We start from the raw sequence: 24173 nt of genomic DNA on the forward strand, positions 1-24173 counted from the left end.
AAACTTCTAAAAATCCATTGATTTTCCTATTTCATGTAGATGAACATAAAAAGAAAGTCATTGAGATTTTCAAATCATGGAAATAACATCTCATAATTTATAATTTATTTTTTGTAATTTTTAAAGTAATTTATAAATTAAAATTAGTATGTCGATTAAATATTTCGAACATTATTTGGTTAGAAATATTTTTCAGTTGTTAAAAGTGAAAATTTTCAAATCATTTTTATGTTTTGTTTTTATGTTTCATTAGTGTTAATCCACAATTTAAAATTTTTTTCATGTATAACTTCCATGGTAAAATAATATATGGTTATTTCTACTGCCTTTTTCTCTGTATAGATTTCAATTCATTTTTCTCATTCAAATGTAAGATAATATTTTAGATAGTAAGCTCAAATGACAGTGATCTTTCTAAACTTTTGCACAGCAAATAAATTGCATACATAGGATAACAAAGTGGATTTTATAAATCACCACCCATATGTAAGAGATGAAAACTAAAAAAATTTTCTATGAGGCAAAAAAAAATCAATATTTCAAAATTAGGATATACATGCAAATCTTATTAATAAAATAAGGAAAAAGTTTTCCAAGAAAAATTATTGTAAGTTTCTTACATTCTTTTAATGTTAGTATTCTGAAAATACTCTTTTTGGTGCTGAAGAATAACCCTGAAAATGAACAGGAAACTTAAACAGTCAAGCTAAATAGTATATCACATAAAAATAAATATATTTTTTATTGATAAAAGGTAAAGTTATCTAACTTTCTAAACATTTTTGTTAGTTAAAATTGAAACAAAAATAATAATAAAATGACTTTAATTTTTAATTAGTGATGAATTTACAATAACTTTAAAGCATAAGATATACAAAAAATTTCACAAATTATAAAACACATGAATGATTTACAAATACTGCACAAGTCGTATATACAATTTCTTATTTCGCCAGTATGTGAAAATTTTTTTATGCAATATTTAATAAAATCTTGTCAAATCCACACTTTAGAAGCTTTGGAAGGCACACTAATTTTGTCACAATTTCTTTGTTCTCACAAAAGTTCAAATTCTTCATCAGAGGTATAGATTCGTTCATTATGGTTTAAAGGAGCATCTATAAAAAATATTTTAAAGTTTACAGCTCAAGTAATATCTATATGAATAATATTTATCAATTTTACATCTCTTAACTTCATTACTGATAATACTCTTTAAAAGAAATATGACAAAGGCTTCCTATTCCTTTGCATATGCAGTGCAAGGGGATATCAGCAATTTTTTTAGAGAAATTAGTAATTCTAGTTATGGCATTTTAAATATATAAAGACCAACTAATATTCTTTTATCCATACTCAGTTAATTTTACATAAATATTCATGTACTCCTATAGAAAATAAAAGCTTCAAAACGTTTTTCCCAATCCTGGTGATATAAAGTTAATAAATCAACAATCTTGCTCAAAATAAATAAAAAATTTTAAAAAATCATTATGTTATATGCATGGGATGAAAACTATAGCATTTACTAGTAGAAATGGCTTTAACTATTAGCTGTATTATGCAGTTTTGCAATCAAGGCAAATCACTGTTCATATTTAAAATAGTATTAAAGTTTATTTTGACAATTATTTCTATTACATACAGAAGAATCTGATCATTAAGATTCAATCAAATTATATTTATCAGGGCTGCCACTCAAATCTGGAAAAAAAAAAGAAAAACTCCCTGTATTTTTTCTGTACGCATATGCAACATAAAGGAGAATGTGCAAACAGCACTTATGTGCTAGTCATATTAGAATAACAATGCTCCATAGTTTTAATGAGTGGGAAAAGGTAAAGTAGCAACAATTTAACATTATTCAAAATAATAGTATATTAAAAGAATGGTTATATTCACATACTATATTATATATATATATATGTATGTATATGTGTACATTATATATATACCATTTATTATCTAGAATTTAGAAAAACAAAGTTTTCATATTAATGGGAGGGGAGATATTTATCACTTCTAATGCTCTTTTAATTGTTAGTCACACAAGATTAAAGACTTAGTTGAAATAAAACTCAACGCTTTCATTATCATGATATAAAATACAAATTATTTAAAGATTACTTAACCAAAAAACATTATAAAGCAAGTTTATATTTCAATTTTTATTAATTTTTGCCAATTTATATATTTGGGCACCAATTTTTGCAGATTTTCCAGTCCTCAGTTTAATTTATTTTCTTTCGTAACAATTTCATTTGCAATGCTGCTTTGCTTTTGTTGAAATCCTTTTCTTTCCCCTGAATTTTTTTCTTTTTTCTACACTTCTAAAGCCTTTTCATACCTTGAACATGCTCATTTAGCATACTGAAGCAAATCTTTGGAAATCGGAAAATTTAAAACACTTCCGTAAAAGTTTATGATATCATACATAGTTCTTGGATTAATTAAAAAATCTTCTTTCAGTTTTTCAACAAGTATATCCATGTTGATATTAAATCCACTTTCCATAGCAATGCTACCATCTGACAACACAAGAATTATTTTTAAAACTTCCCCAAAATCAGGAAATTCTTTATACTTTAAAGTATTAAAATAGAAATCATCTAAATGAATTTTTTCATTAAAGAATCAAGCATTCTTTGTATATATTTTTTTAGTTTTTTTCAGAAAAATCTCAGATTAGATCTTTGCACATTCTGAATATGCCAGGGAAATTTGTGCTTTGAATACAGAAGATGAAGCAAGTCAACCATTCGCTTTTCACATAATAATGCATTGCTCTTCAATAACTACAGATAAACAAGATGCAGTTTTTAAAACAGCAAATTTTTTAGATATGCTTTCAAATACTTTTTTTTATAGTTTTCTTCACAATTATAAAACACCCAACAAAAACAGCCTCTATTTTTCAGTTTCAGTAACTCTACTAGTAACCAAGTAACTTGTAGTCACTATTCTAGTATCACAATTTTTTTTTCTCCATCTTGGATTTTTAGAATCATTAAACTCTATAAAAAGTACAAAGTCTAAAGTTTTTCTCTTTCGATTATGCTTCTTTTAACAATATTTTTCAATAACTGTTTAACAAGACTTAAAAGATTTTCATATAAAAAAGGTACTATTGGTTAAAACTTCTGAAATTTTTTGAGAAATAGCTGAAAACTATTAGCAATATAAATGAAGCTAACTTTAGCCAGAATCAATTTACCCTGACAAGCATTTATCATATTATCACTCAAGGCAGACCCAAGCAAAAGAAATTTTTTTAGTGAAATCTCTATATTTCTTTTCATACTGTCAAAAACTTTTAGAACATGTTCGCAAGCATTAAAATTTTCTGCCCAGTAGATAGAAAATTACTTCAATTTGAATTTCAGAAGAATCTGTAACTTCCAGGAAATTGGCATGTCTGGCAGTATTATTTTTTAAATTATATATTGCTCTCGGAGTAACATCTATCCATCGAATAGATGTCCCTATTGAAACATTCCATGGATTATGTATAGTCAAAAAGTACCTAGATCTAAAATTTTATAACTATTTTTGTGCAAAAGTTCATCTTTGACACATTTTAAAAATTAATTAGTTTAATAATTAATAAATTAATTTTAATTCATAAAAGTAACTATATGTCCAAACATAATACAACTTCTTTAAAATTCTCACACAGTTCTTGAGTAGTGGTATGTCTTAAAAATATTGAATTACAATACCTTGCGAATACTTTTGGTTGATTCTGACCAATAATTTACAAAAAGATCCATTTGGCATTTTTATGAAATGTGGTACAGATTTCTTAAGAGACTGTTGGGAAAAATGAAACTAATCTGTAACAAAAAATATACATTTTTGTAGGACCTATTGTACATTTGTTGGTTATTCCACTAATGAACATATGTGAAAATATTTTCGATATATCATTATCATTTCAACATATTAAAAAATGAATGTAATTCAACAAGTTTTAATGCCCATAAAAGTTCAGCTTTAAATGACTATTCTTGAATTAAAATGTTCAAAATTGGCTTATTTCTGAACATCAAATTTGATGCTTTCGGACTTGTGATGTCATCTCTTGTATTCCTTTCAGACACAAAATTCAATATCAATGATGTTTTTTTGAACTGGCACACAATTTTATATGGTTTCCTTTTGTGACATGGCTAATAAGTGATTTTTTTTTTCGTATTATTTAAGCTTATTATCTTCTGATAAACCAAGCAGTTCATAACCAACGGATTTTGCGGAACTTATTTAAACCGTTCATCGAAGTCAGGATTGATATTTTAATCTATACATCAGTATTAAATCTGGATTTTGAGCAGCTCATTGTTTAAAAAAAATTCCTTATCTACTCTGTACAAGTTCACATTTTTTCAAATAATAAACAATTCAATGAAGTCATATGCGAGAGAATAAATACTTCCTGAGCTATGCTTCCAGAGATTGAATGTTACTCTCTTCCCACCAGAAAAATGTATTCCCTTCTCTCATGTAGTTCTTGCAATCGCACACATCTTCATTAGTTACAATCCGGGAATTTCAAGGAAAGACAACAACAATCTTTGAAATCGAACTTAAACTGATCTATACAGAAAAAAGGAGCAAGAAGAAAAGGGGCAAGTTTCTGCGATTACACGATTATTTCATTTTCAATGCTGTGGCTACGATCTATTATTCTTGTAGTGTTCAGAGAGTGGTATTTTCTAGATTAAAAAAAAAGGAGGAATTAAGGAGCTTAAAATTCTCTGTATTTTCCTGGTTTTTATAGAAATTTTAATATTTCCTTACATTTTCCCTGTTTTTTAGACGATTTTTAAATTCCCTGCATTTTCCTGGTGTTGTGGCAACCCTGTTTATGATTTTAATAAATTATTAATAATTTAAAACTAAATACCAATTAATATCCCATTAAGGACAATTTTCAGCATTTCATTATATATTGAGAATTATCCATCCCCAATATCTGTGGGTGACACAAATATTCACTTACAATTATCAAATTTATTTCCAACTGTCTATGAATACAACATTATAATATGTCATACACTACAGAAATAATGAGAGAAAGAAAGAATTCAGGTAGAAAGAAATAAAAATTCAGTCTTTCCATAAAATAAAAAATTTATATCAAAATAAAGACCGATAAATAAAAATAAGATAAACAGTAATAAATAATAATAAAAAAAACAATAAATAAGAGTAAATAAAAATAAAAACAGTATTTAACAATAATCATTTAAATAAATTAAAAAAAGAGAGATCAATTGTTATGAGTATTAATTACTTGAAGTACCCATTCAACAATATAAATTATTTTTGCAAAAGTTCTGCTTAAATTTGAAATAAGTAGCCATTACAGTTAATAATAAAAGTATTTAAAAATTCTTACATAAATCTTCTTCATCATCAATGTCAACATAAGGCACCATAGGAATGCGCTTTTCTAAGAGTTCGAATATTGCATCTTTTTCCGGTTCCAAAACATCCTATAAAATGGGTCATTTTTTTTAAATTTTAAATACCAGTCTGTAAGAAGTATTAAAATTATTTAAGTAATTCAATTACCTTTCTAACTTTTTCACACCAATCTAGAAAATCAGCATCATTTTCAAAATAAAAACACTGAAAAAAAAATGAACATTATTAATCATTTAATGCAATTCTTCATTACAAAAATTAAAACTTAACCGATTTAGAATTTTAAAAAATTAAGTAAGAAAGCTCTTTCATCACTGTTTAGTTATTTTAACTACAATGGAACAATCATATAATGAGATACCATATTTCAAAATTTCCAGACCAGAGGAATCCCTCCTCCCTAAATATATCGAAGATTACCTGTCTCTCCACATTTTTTTAAAAAAGAAAAATATGCTGCTTCGGTGTATATTGTCTATCAGTATATATAACCATTTTTTTTAACAATCTTGAAATAATAGACATAGATGTGTGACCATATATAACAAATAATCTGGAAGAATTTGGATTTGTATCTTACCAAAGCTGTAGAGGGATCCAAGTCAGAAAATTTCATTCGACTAGGGTTATCACAGTGGTATGTTAGATCATCCATTCCATTTTCTCTATATGGCTGAGTAGTATGAGGATCTAAATTAATTAATTCATTTCCTAAAGGAAATAAAGAAGAATGATAATCAAAATTCAGAAGAGTATCATTCCAGTTTTCTAATAATAAAACAGTAAGGGAATGAATAATTTGAAACAGTATATACAAAGCTTAAGTAATTTTATCACAGTTGAATGATGTTTTTATATAACTCAAGGCTATGAAAAAAAAATACAAGAGATTAAACAACTATTTTTTATTTAAATATTGACACAATGATAAACTCTAACAAACTGATTTCCGGGTTCAATGTGCTAATCTTTGCTACAAAATTCAAAAGTCCATCATATATATATATATTAATTACCCAAAATGAATTTTTCTTCAGGTGACATTGTTATTTTTACAATAGAAAATTAATGTAGAATTTTGGAAAGTATATAAACACAAATTTAGAATAAACTTACATATATTAAAATAATTTTAAAAAATGATACAACATAACCAAAAAGCAGAGGAAATAAGAAAATTTCTTACCGACATAACCAATAAAATAAGATGCATGATTAGTTCGGCCTCCTATCATTCCAATAAACTGCTTCAGTTTAATAACTTCCTAGATAAATAATAATAATAATAATAAAAGATGAAAAATTTGCAGGTAATTCGCAAAACTGAAAACAATTTAGAAATAGTTATTAAAATCTTGTCTTGATTAAAACTTCCAAAGTTTTAAAGAAACATTTAAAGTAGTTAAAATGATAACTACTTTTAAATATATAAAAACTTTTTAATAATTCTAAAAAAAAAAAAAAACACTTTTATGATTTACTTATTTTTTTTATGTGAATGAAAATTATTAATAAGAAAATTAATATTTTTATCTAACAAGACATTCACAAAACCATGTCAAAAGTTAATGAATGGATACAACTGCAGAATTTTCTAAGTAAAAAAACCTTCTTAAAAAAAGTTTAAACCATTGGAATTTTTATTATTATAATTATTTGTTCAATGTTTAGTAAAAGTGATAATTTTTATATGAAAAGTATAACTTTTATAAAAAGTTTTAAAAAGCTCAAGAAATACACATTAAATAAGATCAAGATTTATAAAATTGATCTGTAGCATTTACTTTTATTACTGTAGATCAAATTTTTTTTGTCATTTATTAGATATTTTGATTATGGAAAAAAAAAATTGTCACATTCAAATAAATTTGAAAATATCATCTAGACAATATTTAGTAAATCTCTTCATTTCTTTTTAACATTTACAATCTTTGTTATGCTTATACTCTTTAGATATTACTCAAAATGAGTGATGCTTTGTTTTTAAAACTCAGATCATTCTACATATTTATGTAGATATGATATGGCAATTATTATAAGATCAGGAAAATTAAAAATAAAATGCTAACAATTATATCAAAAATTCAATATTACACTCTGCTGCAATATACTAACCTTCAGTCTATCAAAAAATGATGGTAAAATTTCTGAAAGCCCTAATCTCAATGGAATAGTCAATACAACAGGAGTTTCTTTCTCACTAGATACAAGTTCATTCGAATGCTCCCCTGTGTCGCATTGAGAAATGGAAGAACAAGAATTTTCAGTGCTTTGTGATTCAGGATCATAGCTTCCCGTACTTTTCCTCCTGAATAGTTTTCCTAAAAAGTAAATGTTTCTTTCTTAATTAGCAAAAATTATTAATATATAAATTCATTATAATATCTAAATTTCCTTAATGCTTAATTTATCAAAATATGATGGAATATCTTAGCGATATATAATTAGATCTCATATTTCTAATATACATAGAAATGTTCCGAAATTAATTTTTAATCTTTATAAAAATAAAAAAAAAATGCTTATAAATTCTTTTATTTATAAATCTTCCATAAGTATAACCCTAGTATAAATTCTTTTATTCGTATATCTTCTAGAAGTATTTCCATAGATAAGAATATATTGAAACTTGGCATCTAATTTCATAAAGACTTGCAATAAAATAACTCATCATAATTTTAGAAACTTAAAAAGGGACAAAAATATTGAAATTGCTTATACAACATATTCTAGAAATATGCATTAGTGTGCATGTTTCATTATCAATACATAAATTTTTATATTATTATAAAGTACTATGAAAAATAAGAAGAAGCACTGGAATAGTGATAATTTCTGTTAATGGTTTCTTAATCTTTTTTAAAATTTTTTCCTTTTTATTGAAATAAAACTCCATAATGAATGAAGGACAAAAAAGCATAATTTCTTTTCAAATAGTTTATTATAAAGATTATTTCTATTTTTCCCACAAGTGATTTTCTCTTATCTTTTCAAAAAATTAGTCTTAATAAAATATGAAAATATAATCTCTTCTTATTATCTGAAATAATTTGTGCTAATTTTTTTTTCCAGATATAATATATTTATATTTTAGGATAAAAACTAAGTACATGAATTTAACAAAATATTAAAAATATTTTGGAATATTTTACAATAATAATTTTTAAATCTTTTTCTATCAAAATATAAAATCTAAACTTTAAAACTTTCAGTAATGTCTTAATATTATTAAGGATAAATTTCTAAAAAACTAAAATAAGAAAATTTTCAAATTTGCCTTTAGATTTATTTAGTAAATTGGAAAGTAACTATCCAATTCCTTTAAATAAAATATAATGCAAATAAAAACCAAATTCTTCTAGATATATTTTGTTTAAAAATTAATGTTATAAAAATACGGTTTTATATATATATATATATAGGCAAAAAGCATTTTAGATAGCTTCCTGATTTTAAATTGTAAATACAAGTATAGTCATAAGTTTTGAATAATTCTCAGATTTACTAAAAAGATTAACATCAAAATCAAATTGAGATTTTATGTAATAAATATAACTAAGTAATTAAAAAAAATGAGTTCACTTATTATCTGAATAATTCTACGAAATAATAACTTGAATAAATTAATTAATAAATATTAATTAAAGAATTTCAAATGCTTCCAATATATAACATACTTTTGACTCATTTATGATAAAATTCAAACATACTGATATCACTTTTAATAACCATGTTATCCATGGACACATGCAAAATTATGTCTGTTTCTGGATCATCTTCAATGAGTTTTCTAAAAAATAAGTAGAATAATTTAATGTGAAAATTGATAGAGAATCAAAATATTTAAAACCAGAAAATTAAAATTTCAAGAAGTTTCAGAAATAACAAGTTATGAGATATTCATAAAATACTGAAATTCATATTTAAGAAATATAAAAAAAATTTAATTTTAAATTATAATGCACAACCATACTTTAAAACCTGGACAATAGTATTTGGCCCAAACCATTGTCCAATTCTCTTTTCCATCAAATAGCCCATCATAGCTACAAGAAAGAAATATACACATATTACTACTATTCATATTTACATTTTTTAAAAAGATTTTTAACAGTATCTTAAACATGTTTTCAAAAACAAATACTTAAATACAAATAAATGTTACAAATCGATTTGAAAGTTTTTGATTAAGCATGCAGCTTATTTAATCTTTTTTATTTATCAAATTTCCTTAATAGTTACACAAAAAAGTTGAATGGGGAGAAGAGAGAGGGGGAAAAAAACAAAAAAACACCTGAACTTAAAAAAAAGAAGAAAATCACGAAAAAATTGCCTAAGTTAATGAAAGCCTTTCTACAAATGAATAAATTCATTAAAATTATGATATACTCTGCAACAGCTTTAGAATTCAAAAGTTAGAAATGGATCAAAATAATAAGTGACAAATTGCAAATTTTACCAATAGATGATTGTGCTAATTATGTGCCATTGGCAATATCTGTTAATATGCTTTTTCAACTACTTGAAGCATGTCATGCTTCTGTATTGCTCCTAAGCTGTAAACACTGATATATATTATATTTTGGTGAAGAGGGGTGCAAGAAAAACAATTTTTGGCACTTATTTTGTTTTAATTTCTAGTAATCAAATAATAAAATAAAATGTAAAGCATAAATATTGACTTCTTTTCACAAAATGTTTTGAGTGGTAAATTAAAAGATCTTTTTCGACCTAATGTTAACTTGAATGGTCTTACCTTAATTTTCTGAGTCACTTAATTAAAAGACTTTTTCGATCTAATGTTAACTTGAATGGTCTTACCTTAATTTAACATGTGTTTAATATATAATTAAAACTTGCAGTACAAGGAACAATTCATTTATTTATTTTCAAATGAAAATAATATAAATGCATTTAGGTTATGAGAAAGATCAATCTCAAATTTAAAAAAAAAGCAACTAAGAGTATAAGACTCAAACTCATTCAAATAAGAATCGAGACAAAGTTTACCTCAAAAACTCACCAATTAATTACATTTAAACTAATATTTAGCAATATCCTTTAATTGCTGATTCTTAAAAAAATGAAATGCTACTTGAATGAGTTAATTTTTCTTTTATTGCTAAATGCATACAACTCTTTTATTTCTCATTAAAATCTTGATGCATGAATCTCTGCTAAAAGATCCCTTTTAGAGTAATAAATTGAAGTATGATTAAAACTTTACAAAAAAATCTGCAATTAAAAATAGTAATTCAAAACAAAGTAAATATGTGCTTGAATTTTTATTTAAACAAGATTTTGCTGGAGTTTTTAAAAAGTAAATATTACATCATATACAAATTTACAAAAGAGGCATTAAATACAACTTACCAATTTTGTGAATAGAAAATGGACATTCAGGTGTGTCATTAAATTTGGATAAAATGTTTTTATATATTTCACCAGGATCAGATGGATTCCATCTCCAATCTGTAAAAGAAAAAATTTTTACGACCAAATTTGTTTAACTTGATCTCACATAGTAAAGCAATTTCCAAAAAGGGGATGAAAATGAGTTTATATATATATATATATATATATATAAACCCAATAAGTTCAATAAGCTCACTATACATTGTAAAAAAAAAGAGGAAATTAGTTTAACTTTTATACAACTATAAATTAATCATCAGCAACATATTTTCTAAAACAAAGTATAGAAATCAATATAATTAATCTGTTTGAATACGGAATAATTTTATGTATATTGATTTTAAATGTTGATTAAAAGAAAATAAAAATTGTAATAAAACTGTATCTCTAAAAGAAAGAAAAATATCAAAATAAAAACCATCAATACAATGCTTTTATATGAAAAAAAAATATCATTATAAAATTCATACTACATTACCTAGGAAAAAGTTTTAAAAAAATTATTAATGTAAAGTGGATTAATCAGGAAAATGAACACAAAAATTAAATATGATTTGAAAATATTTATTAACATAGGAAATTAAGGCAAAACATTTAAGTGTAAATAAATTTGCATCAAAGTAAATTCCCCATGATATAGATATTGATACAAGATAATTGAGATAAGATACAAGATTTTTCACACATGAGTCAAACTGATATGTCAGATTCAAATTTTTGATTATTGCAGAAAATTATTCGAAATTAAAACGAGAAACATGTTTTGATGGCTGCATCTGAGTCAAGCTAGTTCATCATAAAATTACTTATACTACACTAATAAAGCACGTCATTAGTGTAGGTCATGTTTAATTATATTATATCTTATATCACAGAAATGGTCATGTTTAATTTTTAAATAAATTGTAGATTTAACCAATATAACTAATAATCTAATCATCTTAATTAATCTCATGAATTGTTTTCTTGTATCTTATCTCATTATATTATATCCTATATCACAGTTCTCAGATATAATCAAATTTTATACTTTTCCCCTGAGTATAAACTTCTATAAAACATTATCTAGTTGTGAATAATATGTTTTGATTGTCTGTCTTACAATAACAATTTATAAAATTGTATGAAAAATAGCTCTATTTCTATATCTTGCAAACGATTCAAAACCTATAAACTTGAAAAGGAGAATCCAGTCGAATTTTCAAAATTCAATAGAAATCAAAATATTTCACAAATTTTCAAGCAATCTTGGTTTGGACACCTCTTCTTCAATCTTTATTCTACTTGCACAGAGATTTTGTGATAAGGCGATAAAATCATCCTTTAAGAGTTCCTGGAACTAGAATGTTACATGCAGTCGCAACTTTCAAACCATATAGAAATATATATGTGTGGCACAAAAAAAATGTTGATGATTCATTATTATAATGCTTTGACATATCTTCTAGTAAATTGTTAATGAAAATATGTTGTTTTTTTCTGACTGATAATACAATGTGATTATTTGACCAATGCTTTTAGTAATTAAAATTCAATCAGTGCCCTGTTCAATAAAAATTTTAAATAAAGATGAACAAACAGACAAAGCAAAAGTCTCCAATTCAGTAATTTTCTCCTCTTTAATTTTTTTTTATAAATTCATATCATTTGATACATACATCTGTACAAAATGACCCAGAAATCAATATATTTATGAATTTATAAATAATATATGAAAATATATAACCATAACTCATTGACTATATGAAATCTAAAATTTTCAACATTTGAATGCACAAAAAATTATTTTCTATGTCCCAGCTGGTTGAAGGATTGATTGTAAGAGAAGATAGAGCAATTTATGTATAACAAATCAGAATCATTGAAAATGCTCAAAGTAAGTTGTTCTTTGTTTGCATATATACAGTGGGTAAAAAAAGTTTCCGTACGTAAGACTAAAATAAAAATAAACTAGCATAATTTCTAATCTTTGCCTTTTATATTTATAAACTACTTATATATTGTTAATGTGAATCTTTAAAAAGGATTTTCATAATAAATTTCTCTTTTTTACAAAACTCAGCAAGTCCGTTAGCAATTTTTAAGATAAATGACAAAGTATCATGCAAAAATAGTTTCCGTACGCAATATGCAAATTTCTCCTGACTTGCTCTACAACTAATCCACAGTAAATATTCGAAGTTTGATGGTTTGTAAGAGTAAAGAATACGACATAACAAAAGTTGTTTAATTCCAATGTTTCGCTGATCGTCTTAAAATGGAAATTCAGAAATCCATTCGAGAGTTAGTGATTCGGTTGTGAAAAAATGGATTATTTATGAAAAAAAATCAGTGAAATGACTTACAAACCAAAGTCTACAGTGCAGTATATTATTGAAAGATACAGTGATGTGTAAAAATTTGAGGATAGAGATCGATCCGGAAGAACTCTGAAGTTAAATAGCTTGCATAAAAGAAATATCATATGTAAGGTGCAAGATAATCTGTCGGATTAGTGCATTTCAACTTGCAATTGATTAAATGGTTAATTAAAACATTAAATTCGCATCTTAAATTGTGAGAAATATCATTTAAAAAAAGGTTATAATGGATGTGGGGCCCCATAAGAAGCCTGTTATAAGTCTCTGCTACAGAAAAAGAGTCTCGAGTTTACAAGAAGCATATATGCAAGCCTCTATCTTTTTGAGAATCGGTCCTTTTTAGTGATGAATCGAAATTTAATATCTGTGAGTCAGATGGTAGAGTTATGATCTGGAGGGAATCAAAACAGCATATATTACGTAAGAACTTATGTGGAATTGTAAAGCACGGTGATGGTTGGAACATGGTATGAGGGTATATAAGTGCTGTTGGTGTCGGAAATTTTTGTTTTATAGATGGAAATATGGATAGGTACATGCATCTTGACATTCTAAAACAAAATGTTTTAACCAATACAGAAAAACTGATACTTTATATGGACTTTACTTTTCAACAGGACAACGATCCTAGGCACACCTCCAAGATTTGTCAAGAGTAATGTCTCTATCATGTTAAAAAACAGCTTCATAGCCCTCCTCAGTCTCCCGATTTAATCCTTATAGGACATTTATTGGAAGAAATCGGTCGTGAACTAAAAATATATGACATAAAGAACAAGACTGAACTCAAAAGGGTCATTCAAGACATTTGGAGTAGTATTTCTCCAGAAACAACAACAACAAAACAAAAAACTGATTAGGATTATGCCAAAAAATTTGAGAGAAGAGAAAAAGGCCAAAGGAAGGCCTACCGATCATTAAATGCAAGTTGGCCAACAAAAAAAAGGTTTTTCATGTAATATGTAAATATCGTACGGAAACTTTTTTGTTCCTTATTAGCGGCATTTTTTTATTCTTTCAATTTAAGTATTTAATTTTCTTCATATTTTTCCCTTTATAATATTCATAAATAATAAATGTAATTGTGTTAAACCAATTTTAAAATTTTCATTTTCGTAACAAAATATTTTGTGCCAAAAATTAAACTTTTATTAACAGTCATAGCTGCGTACGGAAACTTTTTTTACCCACTGTAAATATGGCCATTCCTTATCAGAAATATGTTGCATCATATTCTGTGTTAAGGCATTAAGTTCCAATACAAAATTTTCTTACAACACCTCAGTAATGAGGATATTATTTACATATACTACAATCCTACTTTATTCAGGAGCTTTAGGAAAATGTTATACCACAAGATAATGCCACTCCACAGGACAGTTGCAGTGCATCCCAGTTAACATGATCTGGCATGTTAAAATATGTAAACAAAAAATACATTATATTTAGAACATTTACCGCAATTCTAATTTGTTACAAATGGATTGATCTACATTAATTCATAATTGCAAGAATGTTGATTTTCAGATCATAAATACATATTTGATTATACATACATACATACATACATATACAGATATGCTGTAAATTTTATAATAATAAATTTTTTTAACATATTCCATGGAAGAAGTCCACTATATTTATTAAATATATATGACATATCTAATGAATATATTAGACATGTCATATAGAATCAATTAAACACAGGTTATGAATAAATATACATTCTATTAAAACAGTTTATAGAAACATTTTGTAACAAATGTCAGATAATTTTCATGAGATAACAATTTTTTCAAGAAATACAAACCTCTGCCCAAGTACCGTAAAACAAAGGCTTGTGCAAGGATCATTTGCCCACATCGATGCATACAGCCCCATCCAGAATCAGATGTCCAGGATGTGTCTCCTTAAATGATTTTTATTCTTCATTAAAAAAGTGAATGAATCAAATTGAAAATTGAATTTTTAAAGAAGTAGCAAACTGCAATGTATAATTTTTTAAAAATTCTAATACAAACAAGAAATTTTTTCAATTTTTCAACTCTAATATTCTCTTATAAAATATTAAATAATTTTTTTACGGGAACTTTTATCCAATGCTTTTGACATGATAAAAAATAATGTCAAAAACTTATAATTAACAGCTCAAGGAATTTAATTCTTTAACTATTTTAAATATTCATTCTTTCAATGATGCTTTGTATAATTTTGATCATATGTTTTATGCTTTTATGATAATTTATTTTCTAAGAAACGAAATTGAAAAAAGGATCTAAAGTGTTAAAAAATGTCGCATAAAAGCTGGACTACTGTTATTTCAATATTAAAAGTTGAATTTTTTTACAAAAAGAATACAGATGTTAAAGGAAAAAAAAATGGAAAAAAAAATAAAAATTGATTCAAACTGCAAGTTTTGAAAATCCAAATTATATCTTTCTTTTTAATAAAGCATCAAAAAAAAAAAAAAAAAATGCATAATTAAGTTGCTGGCAGAAGGAAAAATTTAAATGATAATTAGATTGTAAACATTTCGAACATCAGTAATTTTCAAATGATTTAACTACAATAGAATACAAAAATTTGCAACAAGATTACAGATTATATTATGCAGAAATATAATTCATAAAATGATTTTAGATAATATTTTGGACACCTCTTTTTAATATGCATCAATGATTTGACAGTGAATAGAAAACTAAATTTTTTTCAGCAAATAACAAAGAATATCAAGAAATATATAAAATATGACATAAAATAACATGTAATAATATATGTGCCTATTCATATAATGAGTTGAAAACAAAAACGTGCCATTCAAAATACATATACTAATAAAACAATAATCATATAGTTATGCATAAAATTAATTTTCTATAAACTAAATTTTTAATATCTTCATTCATCTTCTAAATTATATTAAGGAATTATAAATTATTTAAAAAATATTAATGAAAAAATGATAATTATCAAATTAATTTTGTTTACTGGAAATGAAATTAATCAAAATTCTAATATTTTCATTACTTTTTTTTATAAATATATTAAATAAGACAACAAAAGAGAGAGAGAGAGAGAATACTAATGAACTGATAACCATTTACCTATAGGAGAAAACTGTTTTCTATATGTAAACCAAATCCGACTTCTAATATCTTCATTCATTTTTTGAAAATCGTCGTCTATAAGAATAAGAATACAGTTTTAAAAATAAGCACTTCTGCTTTATAATGACTGAAAATATTAAAAATATAAGAATCATACATATCATAATATGTTTACAATAGGACAAAAACAACAATGCCATTCATCATATCCTACATAAAATACTTTGAGATTATTACTATATTTACAACTCTTTGTTTTTCAGCAAGCTAAATAAGATACAAAATAAAAAAGTATATTGATTTAGAGGATTAAGTGAAATGTCAAATAATTTTCCAAGTACATGTTAATTTCTTCACCTTCTAATAGTCACTGAAAAGTAAACAAAGTAAAAAAGTATATTTATTTAAAGGACCAAGTGAAAGGTTAAAAAATTTTTTAACTATTAAAAACTATTGCTATCAATCAGTTAAAGTTATAGAACACTTAATTTTAGTATAATATATCAAGCAATAAAAAATTGAAATAAAAATTAAGCATATAAATTATTACAATAATATTGCAAGGAAATTTAACAGATATTATAATTAGAGATTGCTTATAAGATATAAATTCATTTCATGCTACATGCTTAATTTTAGCATTTTGTTCCCAGTTATCATGTATATTAATTTACAGACTTACAATTAATTCTGGTCAAATTTTTTAATGCAAAAATTCAAGATCCCTGTGCATTATTTTAGATTGAATTTACTTTTGTTTTAAAAAAACAAACAAACATGGAATTTGGTGCTTTTAAATATGGAAAAGAAAGGCTTCAGTTGCGGAAAAAAAAAAAATTAAACAGAAATAAATTAAGAGAAATTTATTCTAATAAAGTTAACCAAATTCTAATTAAACAAAAAATGCTCATGAAAAAATTCAAAATATTTTCTGCAAATACAATATTTTGAATCTAATTTTTTATTAAAACTGCCAGTAGCATAATTGAATATTACCAATATACATAGTTGTGCAAGTTTAGCAACATTTCTTAATATCATATAACTGAAACATGAAGATTACAACCCACTTTCTAAAAACCGAAAACATAGCAATCCACTTCACCTCCAGCACAATTTTTTTTTTTTTTAGGTACAGACAATTCTTTCGAAAAGAATTTTATGGGCAAAAATGGAATTTTGGTAATATATATATTTGGAATCTGAACTAACGCAAGTTGCTTGTTTGCATATTGCACTCCCCTTCCCCCACACACTAATTTTACTAACATGTGGATTGATGAAGATCAGAAATTAAGATTATGCTTTCCAAATTGAACAAAGGTACATATACGAACAAGGTCTTGTTGCGATCCACCAAATATTTACTTGAAAATCACAATTTGGAAACCCTTGCACTACAGAGTTCTACAATCTGAATAATTATATTCTAGAGTGTCAAAGGAAGAAATTTAAATATTTAAAAGGACTGCCACTTTTACAGCATAAAGTAGAAGAGTTTCTGCCATCTCTACCAAATGTGAAATGCATAATTTTCGTTACACTCAAAACTCTTCAAATAAGCAATGAGCCTTAAAAATATTAACTAATGGGTGAAAAAAAAAGAATTTCTTTGTTACTTTAGTTTAATAGATATGAGTTACATTTTTCTATTTACATAAAAGTATTTAATTGAGATTTAAAAAAATTAACAAATAAAATTTTAAAAATATTCTCTTTTACAAAAACACTTTTTCCCCCCATATGGAATTAATCTTTCAATAATCAAATAAAATGAAAAATGATTTTTGATCAAATAAATAACTTTAAACTTAATCATGGTAAATTATGATCATAATATAAAGTTATAATATGACAGCTATGCATTTTCATATATATACTACACTTATTGAAAGTAGATAACTAAGGAAAAAATTAAAGATAAATCTTACCATCATCTTGAATATTGTATTCTTTACCTAATATCCACACAGGTTCTTTGACTTTTTTGAACTCTGAGTAGTCAAGTAAACATGGTTCGTAAGCAATACATGCTGGAAAAATAAAAGAACAAATAAAAGAACAAAATATTTTCTTTTCTTTTTTTCGTATCATAATAGATTACACTGCACATAATATAGTCAGAACATTTTATCAGAACTCCAAAACAAATAAACAGTGAGGTCTCATTTCATGCATATTTTTTTCAAAATATAAAGGTCAAGCAATAGATGTATGGATCTATTCCTACAGAAAAAATTAATTTGGGACCAAAAATTAATTTTTTTTTTGTAAGAATTTCAACTTGGGTCAATCAGGTCATTCTGCATCTCATAACAATTCACTCACCATATTATATATTATTTAATATTGTTAGTACTGATAGGTAAAATAAAAATTGCAAATCACGATATAAAAAAAGATGTTTTAATACAAATGACTGGATGATATGATTAACAATGATTGATAAAACTCGAAATTATAGCTTCAGCAGCAAAAATCTAAAAGCACATTTTTTTTTTTTCTCTTCTTAGGGTGACGATTCCCGATAATTTATAGTTTTAAAAAGTTATATTAACACAAAAATAAACAAATAATCTTGTCTTGAATAAGTAAATGTGTAAAAATGCTTAAAGTAAATTATACTTTTTACAGGAAATTCAAAATATACTGATGAAGCATGATCTTCTTAAATTTCAGATCTAGCCTATAAATGCAATATTAAACATGCATCTAAAAGATATATTGCATTTATTTTCATTTCTTATCACTTAAGAACATGAAATTTTTTTAAAGAATAAGTTACAAGATTTATTAAGTATAGCATTTCCTAAATATGCATAAAGAAATCTGAAGACATGCAATTCAATTTCTCCCTTCTCTTCAACCAATACAATTGCATTACAAATCAGTCTCTATTAGCATAAGACACAATTTTCGTTGGAATACCTTGTTAAATATCAAATTGCATCTTTCTCAGATACTAAGTCGCTAAGGATAATTCTAATCAACTTCGCTAAGGATTATACAATTCTTTAATTATAAAATTAATATTTATAAAATTTTATTATTTTCCAAGGAAATATTAAAAAAATATTTGTTCCCTTGATTTTTGTTGAGTAATTTGATAACACTACCTATCAATTTTCTATTAGAATAAAAATAGAAAATTCTATGAATTATTTAACATTTTCATCTACTTTGAAACCGTGTTTTCATTTTTTTTTTCATTAGTAGCTATCTGATTCACCTTAAATATCAGCTGCTTTCAATTATAAGCAAATTTTTCATACAAACTGCGATAGCCATGATTTACTCAACTGAGCCCGATTTAAACTTCAATTTGAAGTAGCTGACGATTTAAATGTAGCTTTTTAATTTTTTAATTCTGAAACTTTATACTTGTTCAGTTCATTGTAATTATGACTCTCCACAATAAAGTCAAATTAAATGATAATCAAAATTATATAAAGACAATGTGCACTTCACAACATTTTCTTTTCCCACATATAAAATACGTAGCAAATACCAAATATTAAAATAGCATGCAACATTTTACTTGTAATATGCATTACATATTTGACTGAATATTAGTTCATTTACGACAAATAGCAAGTCTAATTATTTAATATATTAAAGATAATGTGCATATTTTATGGTTTTGCTTATCAAATACATAAAAAAAATGATAAAATAAGAAAGAAAAATTACATTAGTACAATGCCAAAAAAATATGAAAATATATTATAAAATGTTCATTTTTTTTAAAGCTTTTAACAAGGAAGAACAAATACTTAAATATTAGACAAAACAATAGTGATAGTTTACCTTTCCTTTTATAACAATGAAAGCATTCTTGTAAATTATACGTAAAAATATTTTTAAAAATCTATCAAAATTAAAGAAAAAGTTATACAATTAAATTGTTATCAATTATTATTTTTAATTTTAAAATAGTATTAAAATTTTACAGAATAATAATTTCAAAAATTAGTTTTTAAAAAAGTCAATATCTTGTTTTTTCAATTAAAATTATAATTATATATATATATGAAAGTATATATTTGCATTCATCAAAGTATATTTGTAAAAAAAATTAACTGCTCAAGGTGAAATAGTCTGCACAGTACAATGCCAACAGATACACATATTTTCCTTTATTATTAAGAAAGATAAAAAAAATATAACAGGATGTGGAATACTACAAATGGGAAAATCTTTGTACACTATAAGGCAATTATATATATATAACTGTACTTTCTAAGAACAAACTTTGATACATAAAAAATATCTTGTCTTCATTATATTTATATAAATTTATCCCATAAAAATTCAAAAGGAAATATTTATTCATTCACAAGAAATCAAATGCATCATTATCAAAAACAAGGACGGGACAGAAATAATGTAAAATTAATGATTTTGATCTTTAGCTTCATGCTAAGCTATGTAAATCTGGAAAACTATGAACTTTATTAGGTATTTTGCAGAAATGCTATCAGTACTTTTACACTTCTTATGCATTAACTTTATTTTTCTTATGCTGTAGGTTTTGAGCTGATAATTCGTTTCAATTCAAAAATTTTCTATTGGACTAATATTAAACATGGATATGATTTATGCAATTGTAACTCTTTATATAGCAGCAATAAATAGCAGTCCATGCTGCATGGTTAGGTTCATTACCATGCTAAAAGATGAAATGCAATATTATGGAGAATTGATACATTAAAGAATATTTTATTTTTTGTTGAAGGAAAGCAGTAGAAGTGAATCAGCAGCAAAAGCATGATTGCAAATTAATTCAAATTTTGAGACACTTTAAAAATTTAAATTTCCTTACATGATTATTTTCCTGTCTTTATCGTTAATTATTCTACAAATTTTTAAAAAAAAAAATTTCCTCATATAATCATTTTTCTTTCTGAAAAATTTTGTACCATTTCAAATGGTTCGAGTTCATTTTTAACTTAAGGGCAATAAAAAGAAAAATAATAAGTACAGTTACAATTTTATTTATAATCTCTTTTTTAAGGAGCAAATAAAAAAAATGCTGCTAAATAATCTTTCTATTACAGTTATATGGTATATATCTTTACTATTGCAAATATAAAAAATATTGAATAACATTTTTTAGATAACTATAAAAAATAAGAAAAACAACCTTATGGTCCAAAGACTTAAAGAATAGAATCTGACATTTATAGTCAAAATGAAAAAAATTGAATCTGACATTTATAGTCAAAATGAAAAAAACTGAATCTGACAATTATAATAGTCAAAATGAAAAAATAGAATTTGGCTAAATTAGTCAAAATAGAAAAAAAAAAAATGAAATTTAACAGTTGAACTGAAATCCATTTAAAGTAAGTTCATAAAATTACAGTATAAGAAATGCCACTTTAATTATTTTACGTAATATGGAACAATATACTACTTTGATTCAAGGTGAAATTATTCCACTTTCCACCACAATAAAAAACTGTATCATACTTCTCCCCCCAAAAATAGGGGGCAAGTTTGAAAATCTGAAAACGATTAACCCAGATGTGATTGTCATATTAATAAACTTAGTTCCTTTCTTACCAGAATAATAAACATATTTATAAGTCAATGCACAAGAAAGCTCACCGAAAATTTCTTCCATCCTGTATTCTGAGTAAACTTGAATGAATATAGTTTTCAATGAATAATGATATAAATATAAAAAAAATTTCAACTAAGATTCCAAATCACATAACGATGACCAATATGTAAACAGATACGAAAACAAAAAGTGTAGCACATCATTATTTCAGTTCAATTCATTTTTTTTGCAATTTTGATAAATAAACTTTACTAACAAATAAAGTCAAAATTTTTTATGATTTCAAACCCGAAAAAAAAAGAACAGCAACAGTGTTTTAATTCAAATCATTAGAATTAGTTGTAGACTTAGGATTTATTTGTAGGTTTTTAAAGCAAGTACTTTTTTTCAGTTGTAATTTCTCCAAAGCTGTTTAGGAAACGAACTGCAAAATCGATGAACATAGAAGTCGATACTACAAAGTACAAACTTCGATTTTTCTGTACATCGAAAATGTAGTTAATCTTTCATGTTTTTTTTTTTTATTATTATTTATTACCAAAGTATAACAATTTGATGACCAGTAATGTGAACAGATTCGCAGCGAAAAGAAATGAGGATGGGTTAATGAATTAAATAATTTCATAAACAGCACAAATATGAATCAAATTACAAAAAAAAAAAAGTAATTCGTTGATTTGATATTTTTTTAAATCTTTCATTTCAAAGAAAAATATTACTTTAAAAGATTCTCATTCTCAAGAATTTGTCATTGAAAAACAGTGCTAACGAAACCACATTAAGAAAATGACAAACGAAAAGCATCTTTTTAAAATGCAATGCATTTTATATTCAGTTTATTTATTTATTTTGAAAAAGAATTTTTTGCGAACTTGCTGTATTACTTAATTTTGTCTATTTTCAATCATCTTACCGTAAGCATCATACATTGTCTGCATCTTTGCTAATTGAGGAGGCAATGGCTTTTACTTTCTTCAGTTCCTGATTTGTAAACAAAAAGTTAAAATGAGAATGTAAACACTATGTGCATCTTTCACGACCATGAAATAGTATCCAATTTATATTTCAAATATATTCGGTGTGAAAGCTTCCCTTGCGGCATCTTAAAAACATTAACAAGAGAGATATTTTTCAATTGAATTTTCGCAAAGTGAATGACAAATATCTAAACAAATATCAAAGCATCTTCTTCTCATTTTAAACGCAAATTAGAGTAAATTCAATTACTTTTGAAAATACATGAAAGCAGGGGATGTCAACGGACATGCTTCTTTTTCAAATCAAATGAAAAATAAAATATCGATTCGCCAAACCTCCACTTCATATTAACATGACTATTAGCACAAGATGATATTATGTGACGATACCTTGAATGTCATACAATACCATGAATATATCAGAAAAGTATTGTTGCTCATTTACTTACAGGGAAGGATATTCAATCCCCACTTATATAAATGTCAGATCATAATGGAATCAGGCTTGAAATAAATTGTTTCCGACAACTTCGGGTAATTAATATCTCAAAAGACAGAAAATAATGCAGCAAAATGGTGGTTTAATAATGATCTGAAAATTATGTAAAATATATTGGAGCATTTTCGCATAGATTAGAATGTCATCAATTGCTATTCTTTTCTGTGCTATCTTGGAAGTATCAAAGCCGTCTTTTTACACCGAGCTTCCATTACATCGATTCCATTTATTCACCAAATTAAATTGCGTGCGAACAATAAGTTTTCCCAAAATAATCATATTAGACTTGTAACTCTCCGAAATACAAACTTTACGCAATTATTAAACAAAACCAATAATAGACGGTCTGGGGTATTTCCGTACAGGCGTTGTAGACGGTCGCCTTATGACGCGAGAGTTGGGTGGGGGGGGGCTCAAAATCTATATCGTAATGCTGAATTGGCAGTAATTTTTTTCCTTGCAGATTTTTACACAATATCCCCCCTTCCTTTACTCAGAAAAAGAAAAGGAAAAGAAAAGAAAAAAGATTTTCAATAAAAATGAAGAATCAAACGAAACATAGGAGGAAATAACTATGAATGAAAAAAACAATAAATAAATAAATAATTTCAAAAGTAGTGATATTCGGGAAATTTCTAAGATATAAAAACTATAAAATATTCGGAAAAAACTCGAAATATCAAAACCATTTGTTCCAAATAAATTGCAATATGATTAGCAAAATCATATGACTTGAATATTATTAACAACTGAAGGATATATGGCCTACCGGAACGATCTAAATGCCTTTTTTTTTTCGGAAATAAATAAGAAATTGTGTTT

General features: G+C 25.3%; 1 protein-coding gene across 2 annotated transcripts; it reads right to left on the reverse strand.

Moving 5' to 3' along the window:
- Window positions 1-723: 723 nt before the first annotated feature.
- Window positions 724-22828, reverse strand: LOC129964078 (cysteine protease ATG4A-like). Of its 2 annotated transcripts, none has more exons than XM_056078753.1 (13): window positions 22789-22828; window positions 18241-18342; window positions 16307-16384; window positions 15013-15111; window positions 10801-10899; window positions 9401-9473; window positions 9138-9217; window positions 7543-7748; window positions 6614-6692; window positions 6008-6138; window positions 5575-5631; window positions 5399-5495; window positions 724-1118 (listed from the first exon to the last, which is right to left on the reverse strand). In XM_056078753.1, exons 1-13 carry the CDS (start codon window positions 22811-22813, stop codon window positions 1057-1059), a joined length of 1188 nt encoding a protein of 395 aa, XP_055934728.1. In that variant the 5' UTR covers window positions 22814-22828; the 3' UTR covers window positions 724-1056. The 2 variants fall into 2 exon arrangements, with proteins under 2 accessions (XP_055934728.1, XP_055934729.1); XM_056078754.1 differs by lacking the exon at window positions 22789-22828 and adding an exon at window positions 21920-22076.
- Between the last annotated feature and the right edge of the window lie 1345 nt (window positions 22829-24173).

The sequence above is a fragment of the Argiope bruennichi genome, chromosome 3 (assembly GCF_947563725.1).
Source record: "Argiope bruennichi chromosome 3, qqArgBrue1.1, whole genome shotgun sequence".
In the NCBI taxonomy this organism is placed as follows: Eukaryota; Metazoa; Arthropoda; class Arachnida; order Araneae; family Araneidae; genus Argiope; species Argiope bruennichi.